The sequence below is a fragment of the Corvus hawaiiensis genome, chromosome 3, assembly GCF_020740725.1.
Source record: "Corvus hawaiiensis isolate bCorHaw1 chromosome 3, bCorHaw1.pri.cur, whole genome shotgun sequence".
Lineage (NCBI taxonomy): Eukaryota > Metazoa > Chordata > Aves > Passeriformes > Corvidae > Corvus > Corvus hawaiiensis.
The window spans coordinates 49,486,511-49,511,713 of NC_063215.1; the positions used below are offsets into that span (position 1 = coordinate 49,486,511).

Here is a 25,203-nt window from a genome sequence, read left to right on the forward strand (position 1 = left end):
ATTTGAAAAAAAGAAAAAAAGATTGAGTAGCAGTGCAGTTCTGCAAACTTCTGTGTTCACTGCTCTGAAATCTTGATTTCAAAGCCTATATATTTCATTAAATATCAACCTGTAAGACAATTGTAGACTGAGAAAGAAAAAGGGGAATGGGGGCACTGAGGTCTCTGTTCAATTCAGGCACCAGAACTAACTAATGAATCAACAAAGGAGGCAGGCAGTAAAATCCTTTCTCTGCAAGGGTGAGAAAGTTTTATGTTGCTCAGAGTTAAAATGCATTCTAGTTTTTTTACAAGTTAAATCCAAATTTTCACTTGCTGTCTTGCAAGCTTTGCAATAATCATGTACTGATTTCATGAACAGCAAATGAATCATTTTTTTAGGTAGATTCTGATGGTGGGAAAGGTTCTTGGACAGTACAAGGCATGTGACTGCAGAGTTTTAAACATTAAAATGTGAGTTCATATGATCATGTTATTCCAGAATCCCTTCACCCATTTATTCAGCCTGTTCAAATTTCACATGTATACCCGTACATGTTGTTTGCATCTCATGCAGGAATTGCTGGAACATGTGGAGTCAATGAAAGCAACACAGTTCAGCTTGCGTGTTTGCCAGCTGTCCATTTAAACTCACTAGGTACTCATAGATAAGTACAAGTCTGCCAAATTTATATAGAGTTTTTCTTCTTTGTAGTTCAATGATGGACAAAAGACAACCAAGTACAATTTTTTTTTTTTTTAATAAAGATAAAATTACAAAAAAGGTAAAATCAGCTCAGGAAAGGCGAATTACTTTAATAGATCAGTTTAGACATTTAACATAATAACTCACATCCATTTTTAAATACTATTACATAAAGCATGGTGAAGAAAGGAATTTCTGCCTCATAATTAGAAAACTCACAATACAACTTGCCAAAAAACAGAACAAAGCCATTTGAAAATAAATACAGTCCATGCCAAATAGTACAAAATGAAATCAGCAGTCTCTCTCCATACGAAAACTTTTCTCCTTTTAGGTATTCTTCGACTCTAGTATTATGTTCTGCAACTGATGAGAGGCTATCTTTTGTTCAAGGGTTGCTGAGCTGTTCTGATTTTGCTCTGTACAAAGGCAAAAACAAACTGGTAAGTTGTTTTATTTTTTTTATTAACTGGTTTAGAAATGCAATTTTGAATTTCTAGTCATGATTCTAAAATATTCAGTATTATGAGCAACTGAAAATGATCTCCACAGAACTGAAAAGTATTATACAGTACTGACTTAACAAACACTCTCCAAAAAGATGACATTATTAATTAATTAGTGTTTACCCTTTGGCGTCTGTCTTTTCACCACTGCTGTCCTTGGCTTTATCCTCCTCCTTGACATCTGAAAAATCACAAGATTTTACATTTACCAAAAGATGGAAAAAAAGCCTTAAAATACTTAAGAAGTAAAGAGCACAACCAAGTTTATTCTTTTGCATGTATTTCTAGCCAGGGGAAACTGGCTTTTAGAAGAAGTCACTAGTTACATATTAAAGTACAATGTTACATGCATCCATCCAAAGGAGCAATCTGGGCACAATGGCAAGTGATTCAGAATGCCTCAAGGCAAGGTCTCTTCTTGACTGGCCATAATGACGGCATGCAGTAATGAGACCTGGAGTTCCCCTAAGCTTGAGATGCATCCAGTTCTTAGAAAAATCAAGAGTCCTTGGAATTACACTGTACCCAGAACCCTATCCGGTTTCTGTTTCAGAGAAAACTAGTTGGCTCACCCCACAAAAGCAAACAGAAACAAAAGTTTTGCCCAACGTGTACTTTTTCATCGCTATTTCATTAAGTCATACAAATCCCTGGCTCTAAGACTTCAAGCTTGTGGGGAAGAAACAATAACCCTTGCCTGAAAACATTTTACTAGTCTGAATAGCTGTATCTTGAGTTTAAAACAGATTATTTGAATATGATGGAAATAAATACATCATCTCAACAACTAATTAACTCTTAACAGATAAAACATCTGTCTCCTGGTGGGACTGATGTTTGCAGTTCTAAAATATAGGACAAAATCACACCACAATCCTACCTGCTTTTTTGTCCTCAGTCTCTTTTTTGTCTTCCTCTATCCTGGCTTTCTTTGCTCCTTTCTTATGATCTGCAACATTTCGTCGTCCACCTTCCCCTTCATCTTCAGAATCTGAAAATTCTTCATCACAGGCTATGCGTTTATCAGATGCTCGAACTAGGATTCAGATTTAAGATATTAATTAATCAAAAAGTCCAACTACAATAGCCCTAATAAAAAAAGAACTATCAAATTAAGAATGAGTAGTAATATACTATAATCATTTAATGCTGATAAACTAAAATACAGTTAAAAACACTTATCTTTCAAGATATTCTGGGATGCACATAATAACTTCCAAAGAATAGCTTTGCAGAAACACAGGGGGAGAGTGGGAATATTTTAACCATATATCAAGTAAAACATCAAATACTGAAAACTAAATCACAGGAGAAAAAAGAATGGTTTCAACAGTTCAGAAAATGGATAGTGCACTAATAAGAGGTTATGGAATTATTCTAATCACCATCAAAAAAGACTAAAGGTAGCAGGGAAACTCTTGGCTATAGCTGAAGAACACCTCAAAGTTCATGGAAGGGTTATGGTTATAAAGTTAAGGGTAATGTCACAAGTATAGCAAATCTCTGCCTCATAACAAAAAAGCAAATAAAAGACATTTTTTTCCCCTTAAACACTGTATCTCACTTTACCTCAAAGGGAAACATAGTTTCTGTCTTTTGTTAGTTACCAAAAAAGTAAAGCTCCTTTGGTTAAAATTCATTAAGTCTTCTGAAGTATCTATTATAGATTTGAAACAGCCAGGCTGATCCATAAGATGCAAAAACACATGCTGTTCCAGCACTTCATTAGACCCTTTAAGAGGCTCAAATGTGCACATAGATGCCACCTTAAAAACATCAAAAGTGGCAGACCAGAAGTAAAATTTATTCAGGAAACAAAAGTCTTCTAATACTGCACACTATTACAACTAAGGTTGTGAACAATGAAATCCAATACGACTATGGACATGTTCTATCATGAAAAGGTATTTCTTACTAGAAATGCGTTTGTCTGGATCCTCTCCATCCTCATCTCCACTGTCTTCATGAACAGCATCTTCAGGAATGGCCTGCATCTGTACACCAGGTGCGTGAGGTAACATGCGCAAGTTCTCAAATAAGCGTTGCCTGCGAGTAACAGACAACAAAAGTTATTACTACACAGAAGTAGCATTTCCTTGGATTTTTTATGAAGTTCTGAACTCTGCATACAAAGTTAACCTGGCTTTGCTTTAGAGTCAGTTTCATTTTTCAATTAAAAAAAATAGCATGCCAAGTTCAGGAAGTTTTCCCTCCCTATGAGATCATTAGTATCCACAGTGTACTTGAACATCATTTTCTTTGTACTTTACAAATACTTATTTCAATCAACTTCAATCTTTAATTCCCCACAGGATCAGCACAAGTACTGCCCACTTGGGCTAAACTGGTGTCAGTACTGCTCTGTTTGTAATAAGCTAGATTATCAAGTTAGATAATACACTATTCTCCGGTTCCGTAGAAAGTCAGACACTTAAAAGCATGAGGACTTCCCAACTGTGTGCAGCAATGACAAAAGTAATTCATCTGGGTAAGTTTCCTTATTGGCTATTTCAGCCAACAGAAGAACAGAGACAAGTTCTGTCCTGTCTAAGCAACCTGATGCGGTGGATGACACACTTCAAAGCACCATATGCAGGAAAAGGAAAGGATACCGGGCTTCTTTTGGGACTCAAAACTATCATTCCAAAGTGTAAGTAGAAAGGCAGGCTTGGCAAGCATCAAATATTAGCATTTGCAACAATTATCTTAGCATACTTCTGCACAATTTGAAGGGCTAAAGGGCAACTGGCGCTTTTTTGGAATCCTTAAGAGTCTATGCCTCTGTCTAAATTACATGACCTGGCAAAGTAGTTCTGCCATGCCAGGGAGCTCCCTAAAGCCAGGTGTCAGTGAAAACACACAATGAACTGAAGGAGGATTCTCCAAAATGATGGGTCATTGATCTTGTGGGTGCCAGTATAAGAATGTGAGATTGTTTTCTATTGACAGAGAGCAATCTGTACCTGGATTGCAGCAGTGAGTTTTGCAGCCTACTTGCACCACAAAAGCTCAACAATATATATAACATACAGCAAGCAGCCTGCCAGACCACCAGCTGGAGAACTACATTACTACTGAAAAATCTTGCACAATTACATTACCAAAAAATAAGTGGGCTTTTTCTCCCACTGCACATTATTAAAAACTAGACTCCTTAAATTTAATTGTGATTGATACAGTTGTGCTATGAACACCCATCACAGTCTATATACCAATCACTTAAAAATTAGTATTTTAACAGCTTTGGTGAATTTTGCAATTTGACAGTTTTAAAGGTTATAGCAGTAGTGGCAAACTTATACATGCAATTTCACATCTTTATTCAGCTATTTTTAGTAACCAAAAGAATTCCTGTGTACCGTTAACAGCCTGTTAACAGTTCAAGCTAACCAATTACCTCCTACCAGTTCAACAGAGAATTGATTGTGTATGCATTACTTTACCCCTGAAGTAAAGTATTTGTTTCCAATCAAAATGTCAAGATGCGAGGAGGAATAGACTAAGTATCAAGAGTAGCACAGCCTAAAAACACACAACCACCATAGCTTGTCAGTGAGCACTGCTCAAACCTTGTGGATTTCCCAAATCACAGCCACTCAATTGCCTGCACACGTATCACTGTCTTTCCACAGTTTTGGATGTTCAAGCTCATGTATGATTTTTTATTTTTGCAGCTGACAGCTACAAAGAATGACATTCCCAGTCCACGTTTAGACACAGAGCTGAGAATTAGAAATCCTAATCGTCATGGCACACCAGCTTCTTTCCTGGCAGGATAAACTTTCTGCAAAATTAGAATGGGAATCCAAGTAAAACAGTCATCTTTTCAGATGCTGGAAAAAGTAAAAATCCAAGCTGGGTCATAAATCTTCATAGTTATAGTCATGGGACTTCATAAGCATGCATTCCGTTGGAGGAAGAGACTTCCAAAAAACCCCTCTTCTGACAGAAATGAAAACATGTCAAATCTATTTTAGTACTTATTTTTAATGAACAGAGAAAGGTATACAGTTTTCAAAACTGCCAACAATTAAACCTCTGGAGAAACATGATCCACATGACCCACTTGAGAAATAAGATAATCACTACTTACTTGATCTTCTCCATATATTCTGGTGTATTCTGATTAGTCATATTTGAAGGACTAATATGAAGCTTGAAGTCTGGTCCAAAATACTCAAAGTAGTCATTGTATGGCAACTCTATAAACCAAAAGCCAAGACAACTTTGTTAACCAAAAAAGATTTTAAACATTTTAAATACAACAGTAGATTTGACAGGATTTTACTTAGAGAATCGTCAAACCTTAAGCATTCAAGCAAGCAATACTTATTCATTATCTGGGCTGTTCAGTGGTTTTCCTCTAAACTATTCAATAAATGAACTTAAATCTGCTGGCAAAATACAAAGAGAAAGATCTACTGCAATTACACACTGAACAACACAGTAACAAATTTGAAAAATAATTTAAAAATATGTTTCTTCAGGAAAGAGAAGATCAACTGATGATCTCTTGTAGCTTTTTTCAAAGTTAGTCCAGTTTAAAAGGTTTAAGCAGGCATTCAAAATACTCCTTCAGGATAAGTTTTAATACTTGTTACTAGGCTGAAAACCACAGCTAGTTCAATATCCTTGGTAGGTGCTGGACATTGATTCAGTGGTGCTGACTGGTTCAGTCTGTCTGTTTCCCTCCTTACCCCACTTTATACATTTTCACAGGAAATGGTCCCCTAACTAGAACACTAAACCACCAAAATGAAGCTGATGAACAATACATTGCCAGGACAACAGCAGTATTTTACATTGAATATGACTGTATCTTTCCAGATAAATTAAGAGAAATATAAAAAAAAATCCACAGAACCTTTAAGAAATAAGACACTGAAATCCATTTTTAATTGTGCCCTTTGTCTTTCTTCATTTATGATTATTAAAGGATAAGTGATCTAGATAGGTGAACAGAAGACAGACAGGAAGATGTTGCTATTGCAACATTTAGAAATACATCGATATTTCTCAGAACAGATTAAAGATGACAGGGACACAAAAAGTTGAGAGGAATATCAAAAAAATAAAAAAAAACTTTATATGTATATGTATATATGTAATCCATTGAAAGAGGCATGCTAATAGAAAAAAAAAAGTCCCAAGAAACTGCTACTGTGTCTTCAAAAGCTTTGGCTGACAAAGAATATATGTTGACATGCAAAATGGAAAATATATATCTTGAAAGGCACATTCTAAATAGTGTTTTCTCACTGACAGCAGGATTCTGCTGAAGTCAGATGGAAACACTGAATCCACCAAGAAATACATGAATAGCAAAAGGTTATCAGCAAAGCTGCGGTTCAAGGTGCAAACTGCCAGTGGCTCGTGTGCAACAAATCAGTCCAAACAGCAATTTTATATAAATGGCATTCCAAAAATATATCTAGGAGCATATTTGGCCAGAAGTAAAAGGAGTCCAGGATCTTTAGGGATCTTCTTCAGAAAAATTATTTCAGTACTCAACTATTCAAAAGCAGTCTAGTATTGTTTTTTCTGGTTTTAAATTTTAATATAGCTTGTATAGCCAAAATGGAGTGAAATGGAAGAGAAGTCAATATACTTTCACAGCTACTTTTGTCAGATAAAATGAAGAAACAGTAGTTTTGCTATGTAAAGTGGACACTTGCATAGTCAATAATTTCTTATGTACACCATGTCTGTGTTGTACAACTTACAGATCGACACTGCCACAATCAAACTGCAGTATATATTCTATCATAATGATGACATTCATATTAGAAATAATTACAAGTAAGGTTCCATAAGTTCTACCTTTTGAATTTTCAAAAAGTGATTCAGTCATTTAAAGCTTTTGCTAAGGCATAAAAAAAGGCCTAAATACTTACACTTATTTAGTGCATAAGATACTGAAAATTTACTGGCTAAATCCTAGCAATAATTTTCTTCATTGTATAGTCTAAATTGATGCATTACAGCTATCTATACAAATTCCTGCTGTTTACTTAAAATCTCCCATGATTATTTCTTAATAAAATATTAGTTTGAATATTAATATTTACCATTAGGAATTTCACAATCTAAGGCAACAGCAGTTTCATATGTCCAGCATCGAGCAACATTACGAATTGTGTAGCCTCCTCCTCCTAGCATCAGCAATGGCAAGTTAAAAGTCTTTACAACTTCCACACATTTAGCATGACCTGTCAAACAAAAAGAGTTGACAATATAAGCAAAATATCTATTAAATAGAATATATAACAAACTATTTAATCAGACATATGCAGTCACACTTAACAAATAAGAACTGAATTGATTCAAACAGAACTGTCTCCCCCTAGAGCTAAGCACAACCTCACAGGAAGTCAAGACCTATAGATTAGAAATTTACAAAACACAACGAACATCATCCACCCCAGTCTTCAGAGACTTTGCATGATGGTCTATTGCTGTTGTTCTGAAATGATCTTAGAATGTTTAGTGTTTTGTCTCTTCATAACTGATGTCATACACAGTGACAAATTTAGGGACAATTTCTCAGTAAAATGCAATGGGGGAAGAAGGGAGAACAAAATCAGTACTCAGTCCTTTCTACTTCTAAATTTGAACCTGTATTAGAGGTTGCTAAGTCTTGCTTACAGAGTGAACTGGTGCCAAGACAGTACACACTCCAGGGAGATACAGCATACTGAAAGGCATCTGTAGGAGGCAGCAGCTCTCTTGGTTTCCAAGATATGTAAGATGGAAAAAAATCTGAGCTGTATGGGCAACTGAAGTAGCTTTGCCACCTGGTGCAAATCAAGAAAAGAACCCTGAAATACTGCAGACCCAACAGATACTATACTGCATTTTGTTGCCTACAAAACTCTAATTGTTGCATTAAAAAAAACCAAACACAAAACCAAGAAAATCCAGAAAACTAATGATTCAAACAGCCTGGATTGAAGACTTAGCAAAAGTTCGCTATACATTTAATATTTTACCATTTAAATAAATAATAATAAAATAATAATAATAGCAACAGTAGCAGTTATGCTATTTGCTAAATTAACATCCCAATCTAGAGAATCACAAATTCAGGTAGCAACTTAAGTAATACTGAAATTAATTAATTCTATGAAAATTAATAAAAATTAGTGTTAACATATGGCTCAATATAACAAACACCGCTATAAATTTAACAATGCAGTGAGTATTCTCATTTCAATAATACCTATTTTACACCCAACAAGGTGTTTGATGTTTAACATCTGTAGTCCTATTAAGTGGACTGCTAACTAGGTTTTATTTTCCCATCATGGTAAGTGTTGCAGACGTCTGTTGTCCTGTCATTCCAGGACACTGCTTTAAAACTGCAGAAAGCCTGTACATAGAAGAAAGGGAATCACTTGAGTGGCTAGGAAACACATGGAAAACCAAGCATCTTAACTTTTTTAGATGGACAGAAAGAAAGAGGCAACTTCTGGGTTTCTTTTGGCCATCCCTGTATAGCAAAGAAAGATGTGATTAATCATAGTAATGAACAAAATCTTTGTGACTCCAGTCCTCATCATGCAAGTGTCTTGAAAAACAGTATGAAGGGTAGAGGTTTCTAATAAGTAATAAGTTACAGACAACAAACAGATACTTTTCTGTTTACCTTTAACAGTAAGATTAAAGCATCCGAGCCTGTCCCCAGACAGTGAATCTGCTCCACATTGCAATACCACAGCACTGGGCTGGTACATCTCCATTACTTTGGATATAATCTATAATCAATATAAAACAGCAAGTCATTAATTGACATAATGAAAATATGAAACTAGTAGTTTCCAGAGAGCTTAAAAACAAGAAACAAAGCACTCACTGGTTTGAATATCTGTCCATACGATTCATCATCTATACCATCCCTCATTGGAAAGTTGACAGCATAGTATTTTCCTTTTCCAGCACCAATGTCCTACAAGCAAAGATGAAAAATGTTTTAATACAAACACAGAAGCACATAGGATGGTATCATGAAAAAAAGTCTACACAAGTCTGCTGAGCTATTCTGTACCATTATACATATCTGTGAGGAATAAGAGGCAGAATTTACTTGATTCCTGTTCTCCCATAAAATCATTTTAGAGTGTAGAATTGTACACCAAGATGAAAACAGCAGTAAGTACACTCAATTTTTTAATTCAAAGATGTAAGACAAAAAGACAAATCATAACCAACCAGTTTAGTCTGGCAAAAATAGCCAAGCAAAAAAAAAAAAGTATGAAAATCAAGAAGAGCAAGGTGATATGCATGTTTTCACTGTTGCATAGAAGATTTGAACTTGAAAAGGTTTTCAAAACCACATTATTTCCCTAAACATAGGATGAGGAAGTAGTTGCAGCAAAAGGGAGAGAAGAAAAATCCAAGGGGGGCCAATTACAGGTGCCCTTGAAGAAACTGAGACTTTTTAAATGTACAAAAAAACCCCCAACAAACTTGCAAATTATTCTCAGTTACATCAAGTGTCAAGACAGGAACTGTAGTAGTCTATCTTACCAGCTTTCCTAGACAACCTATGTATTAAGACAAAAAGTTTGTTGTAAAAAAAAAAGTATATGTATATATATATATAAAGTGAATACACCCTGAATGCAACCACTCCTATTTTGATGATCACCATAAAACCTAAAGATCTCTGCTTGACACACATTCCCATTTCTTCCCTTTATTTCATCACTAACACAGATAGAAAGCAATGCAGTTCAGTGGAGCAGACGGTGAGAATTAATCTGTCCAGTATGGCTGTAAACTATCATCAAACAGCAGCACTGCAGAAAGAGCACACACTTGGTCCAACATCCTAGAAAAACTACGAGTCATAAGTAGCATAACCCAGCAACACCAATACTAAAACTTCTCAACGCTACCTACTGAAAGGCATTGACTTTTTCCTCTTCCTGAACAAAGCCTCCTTAGCAGGGAATGCATCAGTAATGTGTTACTTCCAGTAACTAACCTTTACTGGGGGCGTGAGGGGGAATGGAGGGAGATGGGGAGGGGGCCAAATGGCCCAGTGAAGCATAGACACAATGTTAACAGTTTTTTTGCCCACAGGACATTATTAACATTTCATAGTATTGCAAGATGAGTGACACTGAAGACCCCTACTGAACTCAACTGGCTGATTTGAAGTACAAGTTATCCAGAATTTCCCAGAATGAATCATCCAGGCTTTCAGATGCTGAATTTTCTGAGGTGATCACAGAATCACAGAAGGGTCAGTACTGGAAGAAGAGACCTCTGGAGACCATCTAGTCCAACCCCCTGATAAAGCAGACTGCACAGGATCACATTCAGGTGGGCTTTCAGTATATCCAGAGGAGACTTGACAACCTCGCTGAGTGCTTGTCACCCTCAAAGTAGTTTTTCCTCATATTCAGATGGAACTTCTTGCGTTTCAGTTTGTGCCCATTGCTCCTTATTCATCAGGCCCTATTCTTTTGACACCCACCCTTGAGATATTTGTAAGCACTGATGAGGTCCACTCTGTGTCTTTTCCCCAGGATAAATAGGGCCAACTCCATTAACCTTTACTTGTAAGAGAGATGCTCCAGTTCCCTCATCATCTTTGTTACCCTCCACTGGACTCACTCCAGTAGCTTCATGTCTCTCTTGTACTGGGGAGCCCAGAACCGGACACAGCACTCCAGATTTGGCTTTACCAGAACTGAGTAGAAGAGCAGGAGCACCTCCCTAAACCCGCTGGCAATGCTCTTTCTAATGCACCCCAGGATACTATCGGCCTTCTTGACCACAAGGGCACAGCTAGCTCATGGTTAACTTGCCCACCAGGACCCCTAGGTCTTTCTCACAGAGCTGCTTTCCAGCAGGTCGACATCTAACCTATACTGCTTCAAGAGGTCATTCCTCTCCTTGTCTTGCTTTACAGATTAAGAAGAAAAACAAAAAAAACCCATTAAATTTATCTTATCCTAAAACACAGCAAAGTCAAATGTTCACACAATTTCCACCTAAACAGAGTAATTGCTTGAGCTACTCAAGCAACTTTTTTGGAACTGATGCTTGCATTAGATATAAAACCTAAAGAAACAATACAGCATTCTGGTAGCCTCCCATTCACCAACAGATCAAGCTGCCTCAAAGAACCTGAGCCACTATAGGGAACTATGGTCTCAATTGAGCTATTTGGGTGTATAAATGACGAAATTTATGCTATCATCTAAAATATGTAGAAGGTCAAATAACTTATTGAGGACACTGGAAGCTTAGACTGAACAATACATTCAGTAGAAAATGGATGAATGCTGCTAAACTAGAAAACCTCAGATCAGCTGTACTGATGGAGCTGCCATCACATCATCATTTGACACATAATTTGTTCCTGCATCAAATAAATGTAACCTGATCAGCAAACTAGATCAACTAACTAAAGAATTACAGAAACAAGCTGTAACACAGCCCACTGACAAGAACAAAGGGAAGATTTGGCTGTTGAAATTGGAAAAATACCCATCAATGGCAGATCAAGTTAGGCAGAAGGAAGCAGCACAATACTGGCCTCCAGAAGGAACACTGACTTTTCAGAGAATTAGATCTTCGTTTAGTTCAATTAGCTTTTCAATCTCTGGAGACAGGAAAAATCTCTACGGGGATGCAATAATTGCAATAAAGCCTGCTAAAGTCTGTATGCAGATAATGCTCATTTCAAAATCCTAACTAGCAGCTCAGAAAAAAAGTTGCCATGCCTGAGATACTGTTTGTCCCTGACACTGATAAAAAAAAATAAATCCCAAAAACCATAAAATATTCTTCTATTTATTTCAACTGTGCTATCTTTTAGTTCTTTGTTCTGGGTGTGGTGAGGTGAAGAGTCCACAAACTTCTCTGTCAACGGGAAGTGCTGCTTCTAAAAGGCCAAGATATCTAACCCTTTCAAAAAAAAAAAACAAAAAAAAGAAAAATATTCTAGCCAAATTCAGCAACAACAGCTCGTCATGATAAACATCCTGGTCTGAGCTGCTTTTAGTTTGAAGCACCACTACCACCTTGTGGCCAGTCAAGTTAAATCACACAGATAAAAACTAATCTGATTTCTTCCTAAATCAACTTAGAACACAGTTTAACAGAATCTAACCACCATAATAACATTCAGCTCCAACAACCACGCTGAAATGAATGCTTTGCACCTCACTGCTCAACTTTCACTTACTCCTGTGCCCTCTGGGTATCATCAGTAGACTGGGAAACATGCTTTTCAGGAGTATTAGCCCGAACACAAATACTTGTATCTCATGAATCAATTTAAACATATTAGAAAAGCAGTGAACTTTTTCCCAGCACCGCATTTTTGTAGGCCACGTTGTTAGAAGTGTTTACTATTTTTTAAAAAAGTTTCTAACTGTATGCACAGACTAATGAGCAAAGTTGCTAACACCAGAGGAATGACATATCCTGGGAGTGTCTCTGATAAAAGAGGTTTCATTTATGAGTTTGAAGCTAGGAATACATTAATCCTAATACTTCTAATACTCTTTCGAGCTGTGAAGTGGAACAATTTCCTGTTCTAACAGACAAGAGTCTAACATGAGGAATGACTAACTTAAAATTAATATGAAGGGCCAGGAAACTTGGTTTCTATTCTCAGCTTTGCCAGAGGTTCCACAACAGCTTTAGTGATAATTCCTCATGGGCAAATGCTCCCTGCCTCAGGTCAGCTGTAATGCTCAGTACATAATTGCCTATGGGGCAGGCTGAAGTTCTTAGGCAGTGAGCATCATGAGAACTCAAAACACACTTCATGACATAAGAAATATTCCAAAAATGAGTCAACTGTATTACTAGGCAAATAGAACACAGTAAATTCAAATTGTAACTTAAGCTTTGTGACTGTTAAAGGGTGATCTGCAAACAGCTACTTTTCACCATAAGTGCAGAATTGAAATGTACAGATAATTATAAATATACCATACTGTCTTCTTAGAGCCATCTCCAAAATCTGCGTGAATTAAACTAATTATATTTGAACAAAGATTTCAGCCTATTTATCCAGAAGTGAAGGTGTTAATTTCATGTAGAAGTGAATAATTTAGCTCCCCACTATCCTGTATTATTTTTTCCTAAGATTCCTCAACTAATCTATCACTCCAGGCTAATATTTTTTATGAAAACTTACTGTTGTATACCACTATTGGACATAGTACAATATTGGACTTGTAGCCTAGTGCAAAAACAGTATCTACAAGGAAGACAGTAAGAGGGAATTTATCACCTAATGAAATTTCATGTCCAACCTTACCCTAAGGTCCCCTGTGCCTGGAAAATATTCACCATACTTATGGAATGATACTGTCATGACACGATCTGTAGTATAAAACGCTTCTTCAACACCATCACCATGATGGATATCAATATCAATATACAACACTCTTTGGTGATACCTAGAAAGAACACATAATAAATTATCATTATATGTTATATTCATAATATACTGATAGCAAACAAGAAAAACACTAACAAAAAAACCCCCAAACACACACTAAAATTCAAGATTGTGATCACTGCGATGACTTTGGTTGATGTGACCATATGCTCTTAGAATTCTCAGTACACTTTGAATAACATTAATAAATTTATCTTCATCAAAGTAAGTAATTTATTTAGTATTTACCCCAAACTGTCTCACTCTGTAGAAGCAATACCTCGTGCTTCTGCTCACATCACTTTGTTGTTCACGTCTTCTAAATTCACCCCTTTCATTCACCGCAAGGCCTTCCTTTCTGCCTTCTCAGTAATTACCAACATGGTCTGTGTTCCATTAGTTTGCAAAAAATAAATAACTTATTTTCCATGACTTTTCTTTTTCACCTCTCCAGCTTGTAAAGAAAGGTACATTGTTGGTTTCAAATGTATTGCAATTTACATTTGCATAAATTTATTACACTACTGTTTATAATCTTCTTAAATACTGCAAATTTCAGGACAGTTTGAGATGGATAAAGAAACCAGTGATTTGAAGTCTATGAGCACTAGAAACAGTAAGTATCCCTTAAATTTTATGTTTTCCCATAAAGAACAAAGTCCATCATCGAAGACGCACTTTCGTCATGCTTTACGGAGTACTCAGAGTGTAAGCAGCCATAATTTCAGGGACAGTTTCTCAGTTACACAACCCATAACAATTTGCAAGACTCCTTCCTTCACACGCACGTTAAGCTAAAAACTTCAAGATTGGACCACAGAAAGTCATGTGTCGTAGACTACAGAGACAGCTCCTGAATATACAGTGCACATTAAAATGAGCGTGTTAATACCGACTATTCCTAGTGTCTTTAGAAACATTTTCTATCTCTAGACTTCCAGATTACAGCTACTTCCCTCGTTCCTCACCAGCAAAATCAGCTGACCCCTCATAAGAGTCAAATACCTAGAATATTTTTTCTAATAAATGAGATTAATGTGCTGTTAGTAGGGATACAGTCCTCTGAAGCAGTAAAAGCAACACTCAGGACTTGAAATTTTAGTGAAGCATTACTGTTTGAAGTTAATTATATGATCACTTTTTCATTATTCCTCATTTTTTATTTTGCAGACACAGCAGCACAGCTGTTATTTCATCATTTATTAAAACCAGCCACATTAACTCCCGTAATAATCCAAGGAAGCTCAGTGCATGATCTTCCCTGAATATTCCTGTTTGGTTCAGTAACAAGTCAAATGATAGGAAGCAAGAAGGCATATAGTGAAACTAAATGAGTGTAAGCTTATGAGTAAAATGACTGCCCTAAGGGGTCAGGGTAGCGATCATTCTAGCCCACTGTTCTGTTCCCATGCATAGCAAAGGGAGACATTACAGAAATATTTACAGAAAGCAAGTAAGCCTGTCCATTTTCTGAAGTCTGCCGCTCTAGTCCTTCCCCACCATCTAGAATTACAGCCTACAGCGTTTTACGGGGTGCATTGTTGCTTGGATCTATCTCCTATTAGTTATCTTTTCAGCTTGCCTGTATTTTAGTTTGAATGTCTTGCTGAAGCCAAACTAGGTAGAGTTTGGAGCTTTCTTAATTGAAACTGTAAAAGTTCAACATGGGCTATGAAAACTCACTGAAATAGTAACTACAATCCATATTTTCAAACATTTAAATACTTAAATTTGACACTTTCTGTAATTTTAACTTGTGCCTGTCACAAACTTACTTAAGTAACTCAAGGATGGCAAGCACGATATCATTGACATAACAGAAACCAGATGCCTCCGATTTCTTGGCATGGTGGAGTCCTCCAGCCCAATTGACAGCCATGTCTGTTTGCTGTCTGTTCAATTTTACTGCCCCAGCTGTAAAAAGACACACAGAAGAATGAAAGCAAATGGAGTCAGAAATTTCTGATGGCCTTTAAATCTGTTACATGAAATCATATTTTATTTTTTAAATAAGCTGATTTAGAACAGATCTCTTACCAATACTGAGATACTTTATACATCTCATATTTTAGTCTGTAACTGATATATGATTATTTTTTAAAATATATAAAAACCCCTTATATTTACTTCATTTTTAAATGCACTATCAAAATTTTAAGTTGCTGATACAAACCTACTAAAGCTATAAAATAGTTGGCAAACAACATATACTTACCAACAGAGCCTCCAGTTGACAGCTGACAAAACTCAAACAGGCCATCAAATACAGGACAATCTTCTCCAACATTAACTGTGTAAGAAACATATTATTTTTTAAAAATACCATTCCAACAGCATCTATACACACATGAATAACACTTACAGATGCATAGTTCATTCAGCATTTTAACTACTTATTCCTCATCTTATTTGTCAGGCTAATTTAAACACTGAAAACAACGTAGAGTCCTAATAGTATAAGATAATTCCAACCTAATCTTTTTTTTCTTTTCTTTTTTTTAATTCTTTTTAGTTTTCATTGGAAGATTTGTCTCCTCATTTGAAGAAGTTCAATCATTTCTAGATTTTTGAAGAACTGCTGATTAACATAGGTCATGTTAAGAAATGTAGAATTACTTAGAAAAATAATTTGCTGACAATAAGGCATCATAAAGTGGTTACAATACTGCCTTTAAAATTGATATAATAGCTGTAAAACTGCATTCCTAACAGTACTTTGAGCTTATACCTAAAATTAAAGGAATAAATTAATAATAGAAAGGGTGAACAGTGAATGATGTACAATTTTTACTATCTCCCTCCAAAAAGAATGAGCGAGTTCTTTTCTTGACTTAAATGCATTTTCACACATTGGTTTTTACTTATCTAGTATTCAAAAAAGCCATTTTTTTACAAAGATTTCAAGGCACTTTCACAAACACTTCACAATCTGCGCACTAAAGCCTTATTATTAGCAGCAGTATTTCACATCTAGAATACACCCTGCGAAAGAAAAGGCAAAAATCCTTACTTATGCATGAAGAACACTTTTGTCAAGATGACTGCTTTTAATGGAGAAGTCCAAAATAGTGTAGCTAAAGGCAGGCACATGCTACTCTTGTTACAGTACTTCTCTAACCTCTGTATTGGTGAATCCAGAGCTTCAAACAATGCTAGCCATCAAAGCATGTACGCATAGACTTAGCCTGACGTTGGCACTTACATCTCTGCATTTGCTTGCTGTACTCAGACATATTGTCAGGCCTTATTGATCGGAGAAATTTGATGTATTCATCACTATGGTACTTGGTCATTTCCTCAGCAGTTGCTTTGTGGGGTCGCTGATAACAAGAACAAGTTAAAGAAATAATCAAAGTGCTTTGCAAAATCCGCTAACAATGTGTTAAAACAGACAACTTGAAAGAAATCCCACCTACTTTGAAGGGAAAATAGCGAAAGGAAAGCAATAGTGGTGTTTCATATAAAGCAAGGGCTACTCTGTTGTGATATACAACTGCATTAAATACTGCTTCAGTTCTAAGTAAAAGACACTGTTTAAGTATTCCCTGTTTTCACTTCCACCTCTCTTCATATATTTGTGTGACCATACTTGAAACCCTTAAAAATAACTTAAAATGCTTCAGTGGATATTCTATTACCTATACTTACATAAATTTCCATTTTTCTGTATAAGCCATAGTTTAGCAGCAAGTTGTGAGTCATTCGGATCCTGTGAGGTTTCATTGGATGCCCTTGTCCATAGTAATAGTTTCCAATATCACCTGTCAGTAATACACAAAAGAATAGCTATTCATATTACAAAACAAGTTTCATTGCCACTTAATCATTCTCAGAAGATGAGTAAACAGGTATGATTCCAGAATACAAACAAACCCCACAAAGGGAGTACTGCCTACTTCAAAAAGAATACAAGGGAAACAAACTGTTGTATGTCAGAAACAGAGGGGAAAAAAAAGAAGTCAAATCTTTTACTACAAGCAGACAGTAGTGGGAGAGCTAAGATAATTATAAGACATGGTTTCAAATCAAGAGTGAAATTCTGGCCCAACAATGGGCCAGAACTGAACAATAAAATGGGAAACAACTGGAATTAAGAGGGGACACTGCTGATGACATTGCCACATAGTATCACAACAGAGGCTGTAGTAAAACCTACCATTTTGCATGAGTTGACTTTACCATCCTCAGCCTGCCCTTAACTACTAACCCTGTTACAACCAGAAGTTAGCTCCAGATCCATTGTGGCAACCACATGCACAAACACTCCCCAGACACCTGCTGCTGGAAATCCACAGTAGTTTAAAAAGAACCTTATAATCCAGATTAGCCTCTGTTAAATTAGAGACCAACTAGGCACACAATTAAGATAACAAATTTGACACTCATTTCCAAGGAAGGAACAGCTGCTATCATGGGCTAGTAGTAAATTTTCTGCTGAGCTCAGTTATTGACAGAACACACACAACCCCACTTTAAGCACTGACATTCCCGACATATGAACCATTTTACACAACTGTTTCTGGAAACATAAACAAGCCTAAAAGTTATGTTCAGTTGTCAATGGCTTTCAGCTGGAAATTTCTATAACAACTCTTCATAATAGCACCTCTTTTCTTTTTGACCCAATTTCCCGATAGGATTACTGAACTTTACCTTCTTGAACTTTTTACTTTTCTTTCACATCCTTCAACATGCTCTGCCTTGTCCACTGGGAACAAAAGAAACACTATTTTCACAATGTCATACTATTTTGTAAATTTTATCAGTCAGAGGTAAGAAGCAGCACCACTACAAAAGAGCTTTAGTTTCACCTCTTCAACATGAGCTTCATGGAGGAAGGGTAAATGTCAGCTTGCAGTAGCATCACCAACTACCAAGAAAAACAAGTATTACAGTAAGATTAAAAGTTTCAAAGCATTCTAAAATCCTTCAAGCTTTCAGTTTTCAAAGAGACAGGAGAGTAAAGACACTTAAGAAAACAGATATAACCTAATGTAACATAAGAAGATGTTTAGAAAAACTACCCTTCCAAACCTAGCTCTTAGCCATCCCATAACAATAGAAATACCAAGTTTTAACATTAAGTTAAGAATTTTGAAGAGTTTGGACCTTCTAACTTGGGTACTTAAGTGGAAAAACAGCACTTTTTTTTCAGTTACTTATTGCAAGCCTACAGGTTTGGTCACATTCAGGTCAAGAGCAAAAGGTATTAAGAGTATAAACAAACTCCTTCCTTCCAGCAAAAACATTTTCAAGCACTTTACAAAAGAATACCTTATATATTTGATGGTTAGGAAAAAATCTATCATAGCTCTTTGAAACTAATGCCTAGAAGATGAAAACCAACCATTTACTAGCTCTACTTTACATTTTGAAGTTACTGTTAAGTCCCAGATTTTAAAAAATCTTCTAGCTAGTAAGAGCTTTAAACTTTGAGATTTTTAAGAAAATAATGACTATAAATAATGTGGTATTATTGAGGAAACTTCATTACAAATGCATTTGTGGCTTAAAAAATGGGTGTTTTTACCAGGTCATTTCAATTTTAACTACTTCGGCTTCTGTAGTCATCACTGACATTTTATTCAGAATGCTGACATATGGGGAAGCAGACAGTTAAGAATTATTTTCTATCTTATGTAAAATGTAAAGTCTATTATTTTTCCCATATGAAATAGAGAAAAAATAAAATTAACATTTCCTAAATACACTTGTAACATATTCTTCAACACACTGCAATTAATCAACCAAACAAATTTTAACTTATGCATATTCTATATACCATACACTGCAGCATAGTTATATAAATAAATGAAGCATATTTCTTAGCTTTCTTTTTTTTTTTTTTTACCAGAGAAGAGAATTTTAAAAGAATTGGCACACTGGTGAATTTCATGGGGGTTTATCTGTCAAGTAGAAGATCTGTAGATGAGTATCTGGCATAAGAATATTGATCCTTCTGTATTAGAGGCCAGCAGTACTGACTAACAAGAGATATCAGTATAATACACTTTAGCAACAGAATACCATTTATATTTTTCAGGTCTTAGCATCACCCACAAAAAAATGGTTTTGGCACTATCCTCATAAAAGAAATTCTTGAAGCATATGGTCAAAAAGTCCATTAAGTTTCAAGGTATTTGTGATGCCTGTGTAGGTCGGGGTGAGGAAGGAAAAGAGGAAAGATCCTCTTTCTTCATTAGCACCTTGATTTTCAACCAACATCACAAAGGGGACCCATCACGGAGACATCATACTGTGATGGAGGCAAAGTTGTCAAAAGTCTTTCCTCCTTTACCTAGTGAAGAAGGTGGTGCACTTCCTAGTACAAACACTTCATCCACTGATCCTGAAGTTTTTGTATCTCTTTTTCATATGTTACAGACTTACTGGAGTGCTTTGGGAAGAAAAGCAAGGTGTATCAAGAGCCAGTATGTGTGAGGATAGGACACCTCACTCACTGATGGAGCTAAAAACCTCTGCACAAACCTCTGTCAGACTAACTGACTAAAAGATGTGTATAGATGAGAAATAGGTACAGTGAGGCCAAGCTCACAATACTATTACTGCAGATAGTATGTGTACTTGACTCTATACTAACTAATAAAAACATAAATTCTTACTAATATAAAAGTAAAAATCATACAGAAATGTTAGGAGCACATTTATATCACTTACCAGTGTGAGAGCACATGGAAAGCACAAAAAAAGAGAATGTAACTGAAGGAGGAAGAGGAGGGAAAAAATGCAAAGTAGTATGTGTAGAAAGTTTGCAAATCTATTAATCTTTCACAGTGAGGCTTCAAAAACTGAAATTTACTGTTTTATACCAGTAAAAATGTCAGCTAAATGGCTCCCATTAAGAAGTAGCAACATATAATCTCTGAAATGTCGAGTCCTTAATTAAAAAGGGACAAGCCAAGTGCCCATTTAATGCTAGTAGGAGTTTACTGTCCCACACTGTTCATTATGTGATACAGATGTGATACAGAAGACCTACCTGACAACTGTTACATACTCTGTCATGTTCTGGGTTCAAATATATATATGTATATATAAAAAATTTCTTCTTAATTCATATAAGTTATATGCCAAAATGATGAGAACTACCAAATAAAATTAAACCCATGATTCCTTTGATGAGCCTAAGTTTTAGACACCCACTTCTCTGAGACTTTAGCAAGGCCTATAGATAATATTCTAATGCACAGAAAAACACAAGAGGCTACATCCCCTAAAGGAACTTTAATTCTGCTCAAAACCCCACGACTAACAAAAGCTATGTTCCCAAAAAAGTATTAGTCTCTCTAGTTACTATGACAGACAGAAAAATAACACCATTAAATTTACCTATTACAAAACAGTCTTAAGCGACTGAATAAAGAGACAAGAGATGACATCTACACTTGGTTTTTGATACTTTGTAACTTGTAAATTACATTACTTTATAACTTTGAACAGATAAACTGTTATGTACATGGACCACATCCCTGCTTATTTAAAGTATAGTTACCATGAAAGGATGAGGTGTTTCAGAACTGCACTATGTGAAGAAACCTAATTGCTACAATAGAAACCACATGAAAAAAATATATCTTAATAGTAGTAGTTACATTGAATTGACTTCAGCGATACTAAGGAGTGAACTCATGTAAAGTTGAATGTAAAAGAAAAGATCATCAATGGCTGATGAGTCCAATAAACAGCTATTCAAACAGGCCTAAAATTACTACACTAGTTTCTGAAGGATTGGGCATTTTGTTCTGGTTTTAAAATTATGCAGACAGCAGAAGAGTTGCAAAGATCTGACTTTTGAGCCCTGAGCAGAGGCTGGACACCATCATCGTGTTTGGAAGGCACTGCACAAAGTACTGATGAATTTCCAGAAAACACTTCAGTTTAAGTTCATTTTATCTGCAGATGTAAGCTTTAATTAAAAGTACTACTTAAACAATGGCCGACTATAGTAACACACTGCCCTACGAAAACAGTTTTAGTCTCGTCTTTATGGATGGAACCAACCACACTCTGATGCAGATCTCTCAAATTTTTCATTAAGGTAGAGCCTTTTGAACACTCACACTAAATTATGCACAAACAGCAATATAAACAATACTGCTAGTGCACTGGCATGGCACAAATACACGAATTCACTGTAACCATGCTGGTGGCTGTGCGATTCTCTAGAACTGTGCTTGGCTGTACAGGAGCACAGAGCTGGAAAGACCATCTGGGGCCTGTTCTCATTGCTGTGGGCAACTCTACAACACCTTGGAAGAGCTAAACTACCTGAGCCACAATGTTGCAAAACCATGACAACAACCTGAAGATATATGGTAAGAGACTAAAATAAAAGCTACGACATCCTTCCACATCTAGCATGGTTCCAAACAGTGTTGAGGAGCACACTTTACTAAGGTAAGGACATACATGTATTAAGACTAGAAGTATTTATGAAAAATATTTCAAATAAGATCACGGAAGTATTTTAATTCATATTTTAATTAGTTCCCATAGTATACTGGTTTAAATTTAAACGAAATTCCTGACCTGAGCATGATTGCAAGCAATGATGATTCTGCAAACTGGATGTGGTTGACTGTCTATTACAAGCAAACTCAAGGTAATGAAATTGAGCTTTGTTTACTCAAAGTTTAGTAGTTCCAAGTACAGTATGAAGGCTATTAAAACTGTTGATTTCCAAAAAAATCTTCATAACAATACACTCTGAGAAAGTGATAGGCTAATTCAAAAAATCAGCCTTAAATGACAATTACACCAAGTTTCACAGAAAGCATGGGGAAGTTTATTGCATGAGGAAGTTTATTGCATCTCAGAAGATAAGTGTAGATGCTTCTAAAACTATTCAAGACTTTTTAGTCTATAACTTTCAAGAAACAAAGTATAAGTATGTGTGGAGAGCCAATTATGACCTCAAAAAGGGGTAATTTACTTCAGACATGACATCCTTTTAGAGATACACCATTACCTCAGTAGTTTTTTGTTTTAGGTTATTTAAGACTTCAAACACTCCCTTTGCTGTGATTCAAAGGCTTTGCTTGTACAACAGTTACAAAATATTCAGAATTACCAGATGAACCACACAGTAGCATCAGGATATTTATTTTAGGTATTAACTTTAAAATTTCTTCTAATAACTCTATTTCCAAAAGACATGTAAAATAAGTGTTGGATTTGGCAATAAAAATAAATGAGACATCAAAAATATTCCAAAATGTTTCTGTCACATGTAAAACATTTATTTTAAGGCACAACAGATACTATTTTCTCTACATTATTAACTTCATTTATCCTAGTCTACATACGAGCTACAACTGCTTTAAGTCATTATCCTGCCACCTCCAAACTTGTACCTCTTTCGGTTTCTCCCCTCTCTTCAAAAGTATAGCTTTTTTGCTGTTAAGGGAATCTAATACTAGCATCAAGTACCAAAATCCAGTAATCACAGAAAAACAATATATCAACATCTAGTAAACTGCAGCCACTTGGCTTTATTTAAAAAAAAGAAAAAAGACAAAAAAAAAACCAAAAGAAAAAAGAGAAAAAAAGCAAAATGATTTAAAAAAAAACCCCAAATATTTGCAGTGAGAAAGCTTCTAAACTATCACTGCTGTCTTTCTTTCAACAAGGCGAAAAGTGATTCCTCTTCTCTAGGAAAACTAAGATCCTAGCCTCACCAAAAGTATCCCTAACAGGGGCCTCCTTTCCCCTTTAGGCTGAACAAAGAACCAGTGCTAGCAACAAAGAGAAGGGGGCGGCAACCACCACTCTGCCTCCTTTAGTGTGGTTAAAAAAAAAGCCAAGACAGGCCCCACAAGATCTGCAATTTACAAAGAATGGCAGGTTTGCTACAGCAACACACCCTTTGATATCTTGAGTGAGTTTAGCCACTCATCTTCACTTCCAAAATGGTGAAAACACCAAAGGACTACAGCTGAACATCCTCAACCTCTGTTTCCTGGCTACTACCAAGACCAGCGTCAGATGCAACCGTACAAGATTGTTACAATAGGAGGCAATTTAATCAAATCTCTTAACTAATCTGTCTATCGAGCTCACTTCCCAGTACAAAAAGGGCTAAACAAACTCAAGCTCAAGAAGAAAACGAAAACTTCTTGGTGCTGTGGCCAGAGAAAACGGCAATCAAATTGCTGAAAATATGTCAAACCAAGCACAGGCTCCACATACTTTTTCGCCATGACACAACGCAGATCACAAGCCCCTGTGTCCCCACGAGGCAAGTGTGCAAGCTCAGAGGGCCTGCATGCAACTCAAATTTCACTATTATTAAACACCCACGCACACAACTTTCCGCGTTTTGCAGGAAGGGAGGCTCATGGGAGCCAGACCTCTGCTCTGATCCGTGCTCCGTTTGGGGAATGGGGGAGGAGGGGGCAGAGTCCCCCTTTTCCTCCGTACCCCAGACCTCGGTACGAAAGCTCGAGGCAGGGAAAGGCCTCAGCTCAACAATCACCAGGTGCCGGAGGTACACATGGCCTGGACTTTCTTTGCAGGGGAGGAGCCAGACACAGCAGTGACTCCAACGCCTCCGTGCTCAGCGGATGGAGGGGAGTGTCTCAACTTTTTTTTCTTCTTTTTTCTTTTTTTTTTTGGGGGGGGGGGGGGGGGGGAATGTGGGTGGTGAGTATGTTGGGGGGAAACAATAGACACAGCACTTACTGCCGGGCCCGGCAGGCCAGGCAGCTCCCCGACCCGCACCTCGCCCAACTCCACCACCCCCGGCCCCGGCGCCGCTGCCCCACGCCCGCCGGCCCGCGGGGGTCAGCAGAGCCGACGGCGGGAGCGGGGCGCGGCGGCGGGGCCCCCCGGCCGCCATGGGGCCAGGCCGGGCCGGGGGAAGCTCGTCCCTCGGGGCAAGGGGTGGCTGTGCCGGCGGGGGCCGGGGACGCAGCCCGCCCCGAGCGGCCATTAGAAGGGCGCCCCCCCGCTCTTGCACGCGCGCTCCCGCGCCGGCCCTGCTCACCGTCGTAATAGTAGCAGACTTTCTTCTTGCCGCCGCCCTGACTGTACGCCATAGGGCTGCCGCGCCGGGGCCGTGGGCAGGGAGCGGGAAACCGAGGAGAGCGCGGAGCCGGCTCGGAGGGTGGGAAGGAGGGGGCGGGAGAGCGGGAACTCGCGACGCCGGGACCGCCAGCAGCGGGAGCGGGCCGGACCCTCGGCTGCGGGAGGGGCAGCTAGCGGGACGCGCCCAATTCTCCGCCGACGGAGGGAAGGGGAGGGAAAGAAGGAAGCGGCGAGGACGCACGCGAACGGACGTAGGCTCCCGCCTGCTTCTCTGTGCCGACTTCATTTAGTTGCACACACAATCCAGGGAAGAAGCCAGCGGGGATTCTTAATAAGCGAATTATTGGAGAAGGCTCTTTTCTGGGCCACCCCTATGGCGCACAGTGGTATGATCCGCCGCGGGCGTCGGGGCTGTGTCCCCGCCCCCCAGCGGAGCGGCTGGGCGCATGAGCGGTGGGGGCGCCCCGTCTCCGCGGCGGGAGCGCGAACGAGGAGTCCCCGCGCTCGAGGCCGCAGCGGGCCCGGGCCCTGCTCGGCGCCGGGGCCGCCGCGAAGCCC

The 25,203-nt window shown here is 37.7% G+C and overlaps 1 protein-coding gene across 2 annotated transcripts; it reads right to left on the minus strand.

The window, feature by feature from the left end:
- Positions 1-720: 720 nt before the first annotated feature.
- Positions 721-24,803, minus strand: HDAC2 (histone deacetylase 2). Of its 2 annotated transcripts, none has more exons than XM_048298616.1 (14): positions 24,605-24,803; positions 17,248-17,360; positions 16,802-16,919; positions 15,815-15,889; positions 15,375-15,513; positions 13,477-13,618; positions 9,043-9,135; positions 8,836-8,944; positions 7,259-7,399; positions 5,284-5,392; positions 3,106-3,236; positions 2,071-2,226; positions 1,314-1,371; positions 721-1,103 (listed from the first exon to the last, which is right to left on the minus strand). In XM_048298616.1, exons 1-14 carry the CDS (start codon positions 24,654-24,656, stop codon positions 1,073-1,075), a joined length of 1,467 nt encoding a protein of 488 aa, XP_048154573.1. In that variant the 5' UTR covers positions 24,657-24,803; the 3' UTR covers positions 721-1,072. The 2 variants fall into 2 exon arrangements, with proteins under 2 accessions (XP_048154573.1, XP_048154574.1); XM_048298617.1 differs by lacking the exon at positions 24,605-24,803 and adding an exon at positions 18,253-18,307.
- Between the last annotated feature and the right edge of the window lie 400 nt (positions 24,804-25,203).

Excerpts from the sequence above, each read along its gene's own strand:
- HDAC2 (XM_048298616.1), bottom strand. The coding sequence starts at position 24,656 with ATGGCGTACAGTCAGGGCGGCGGCAAGAAGAAAGTCTGCTACTATTAC. Across the intron at positions 9,136-13,476 it reads CAGGCACAGGGGACCTTAGG|GACATTGGTGCTGGAAAAGG; the intron begins GTAAGGTTGGAC and ends CTTTGCTTGTAG. Across the intron at positions 3,237-5,283 it reads GAATATATGGAGAAGATCAA|GCAACGCTTATTTGAGAACT; the intron begins GTAAGTAGTGAT and ends TGTTACTCGCAG.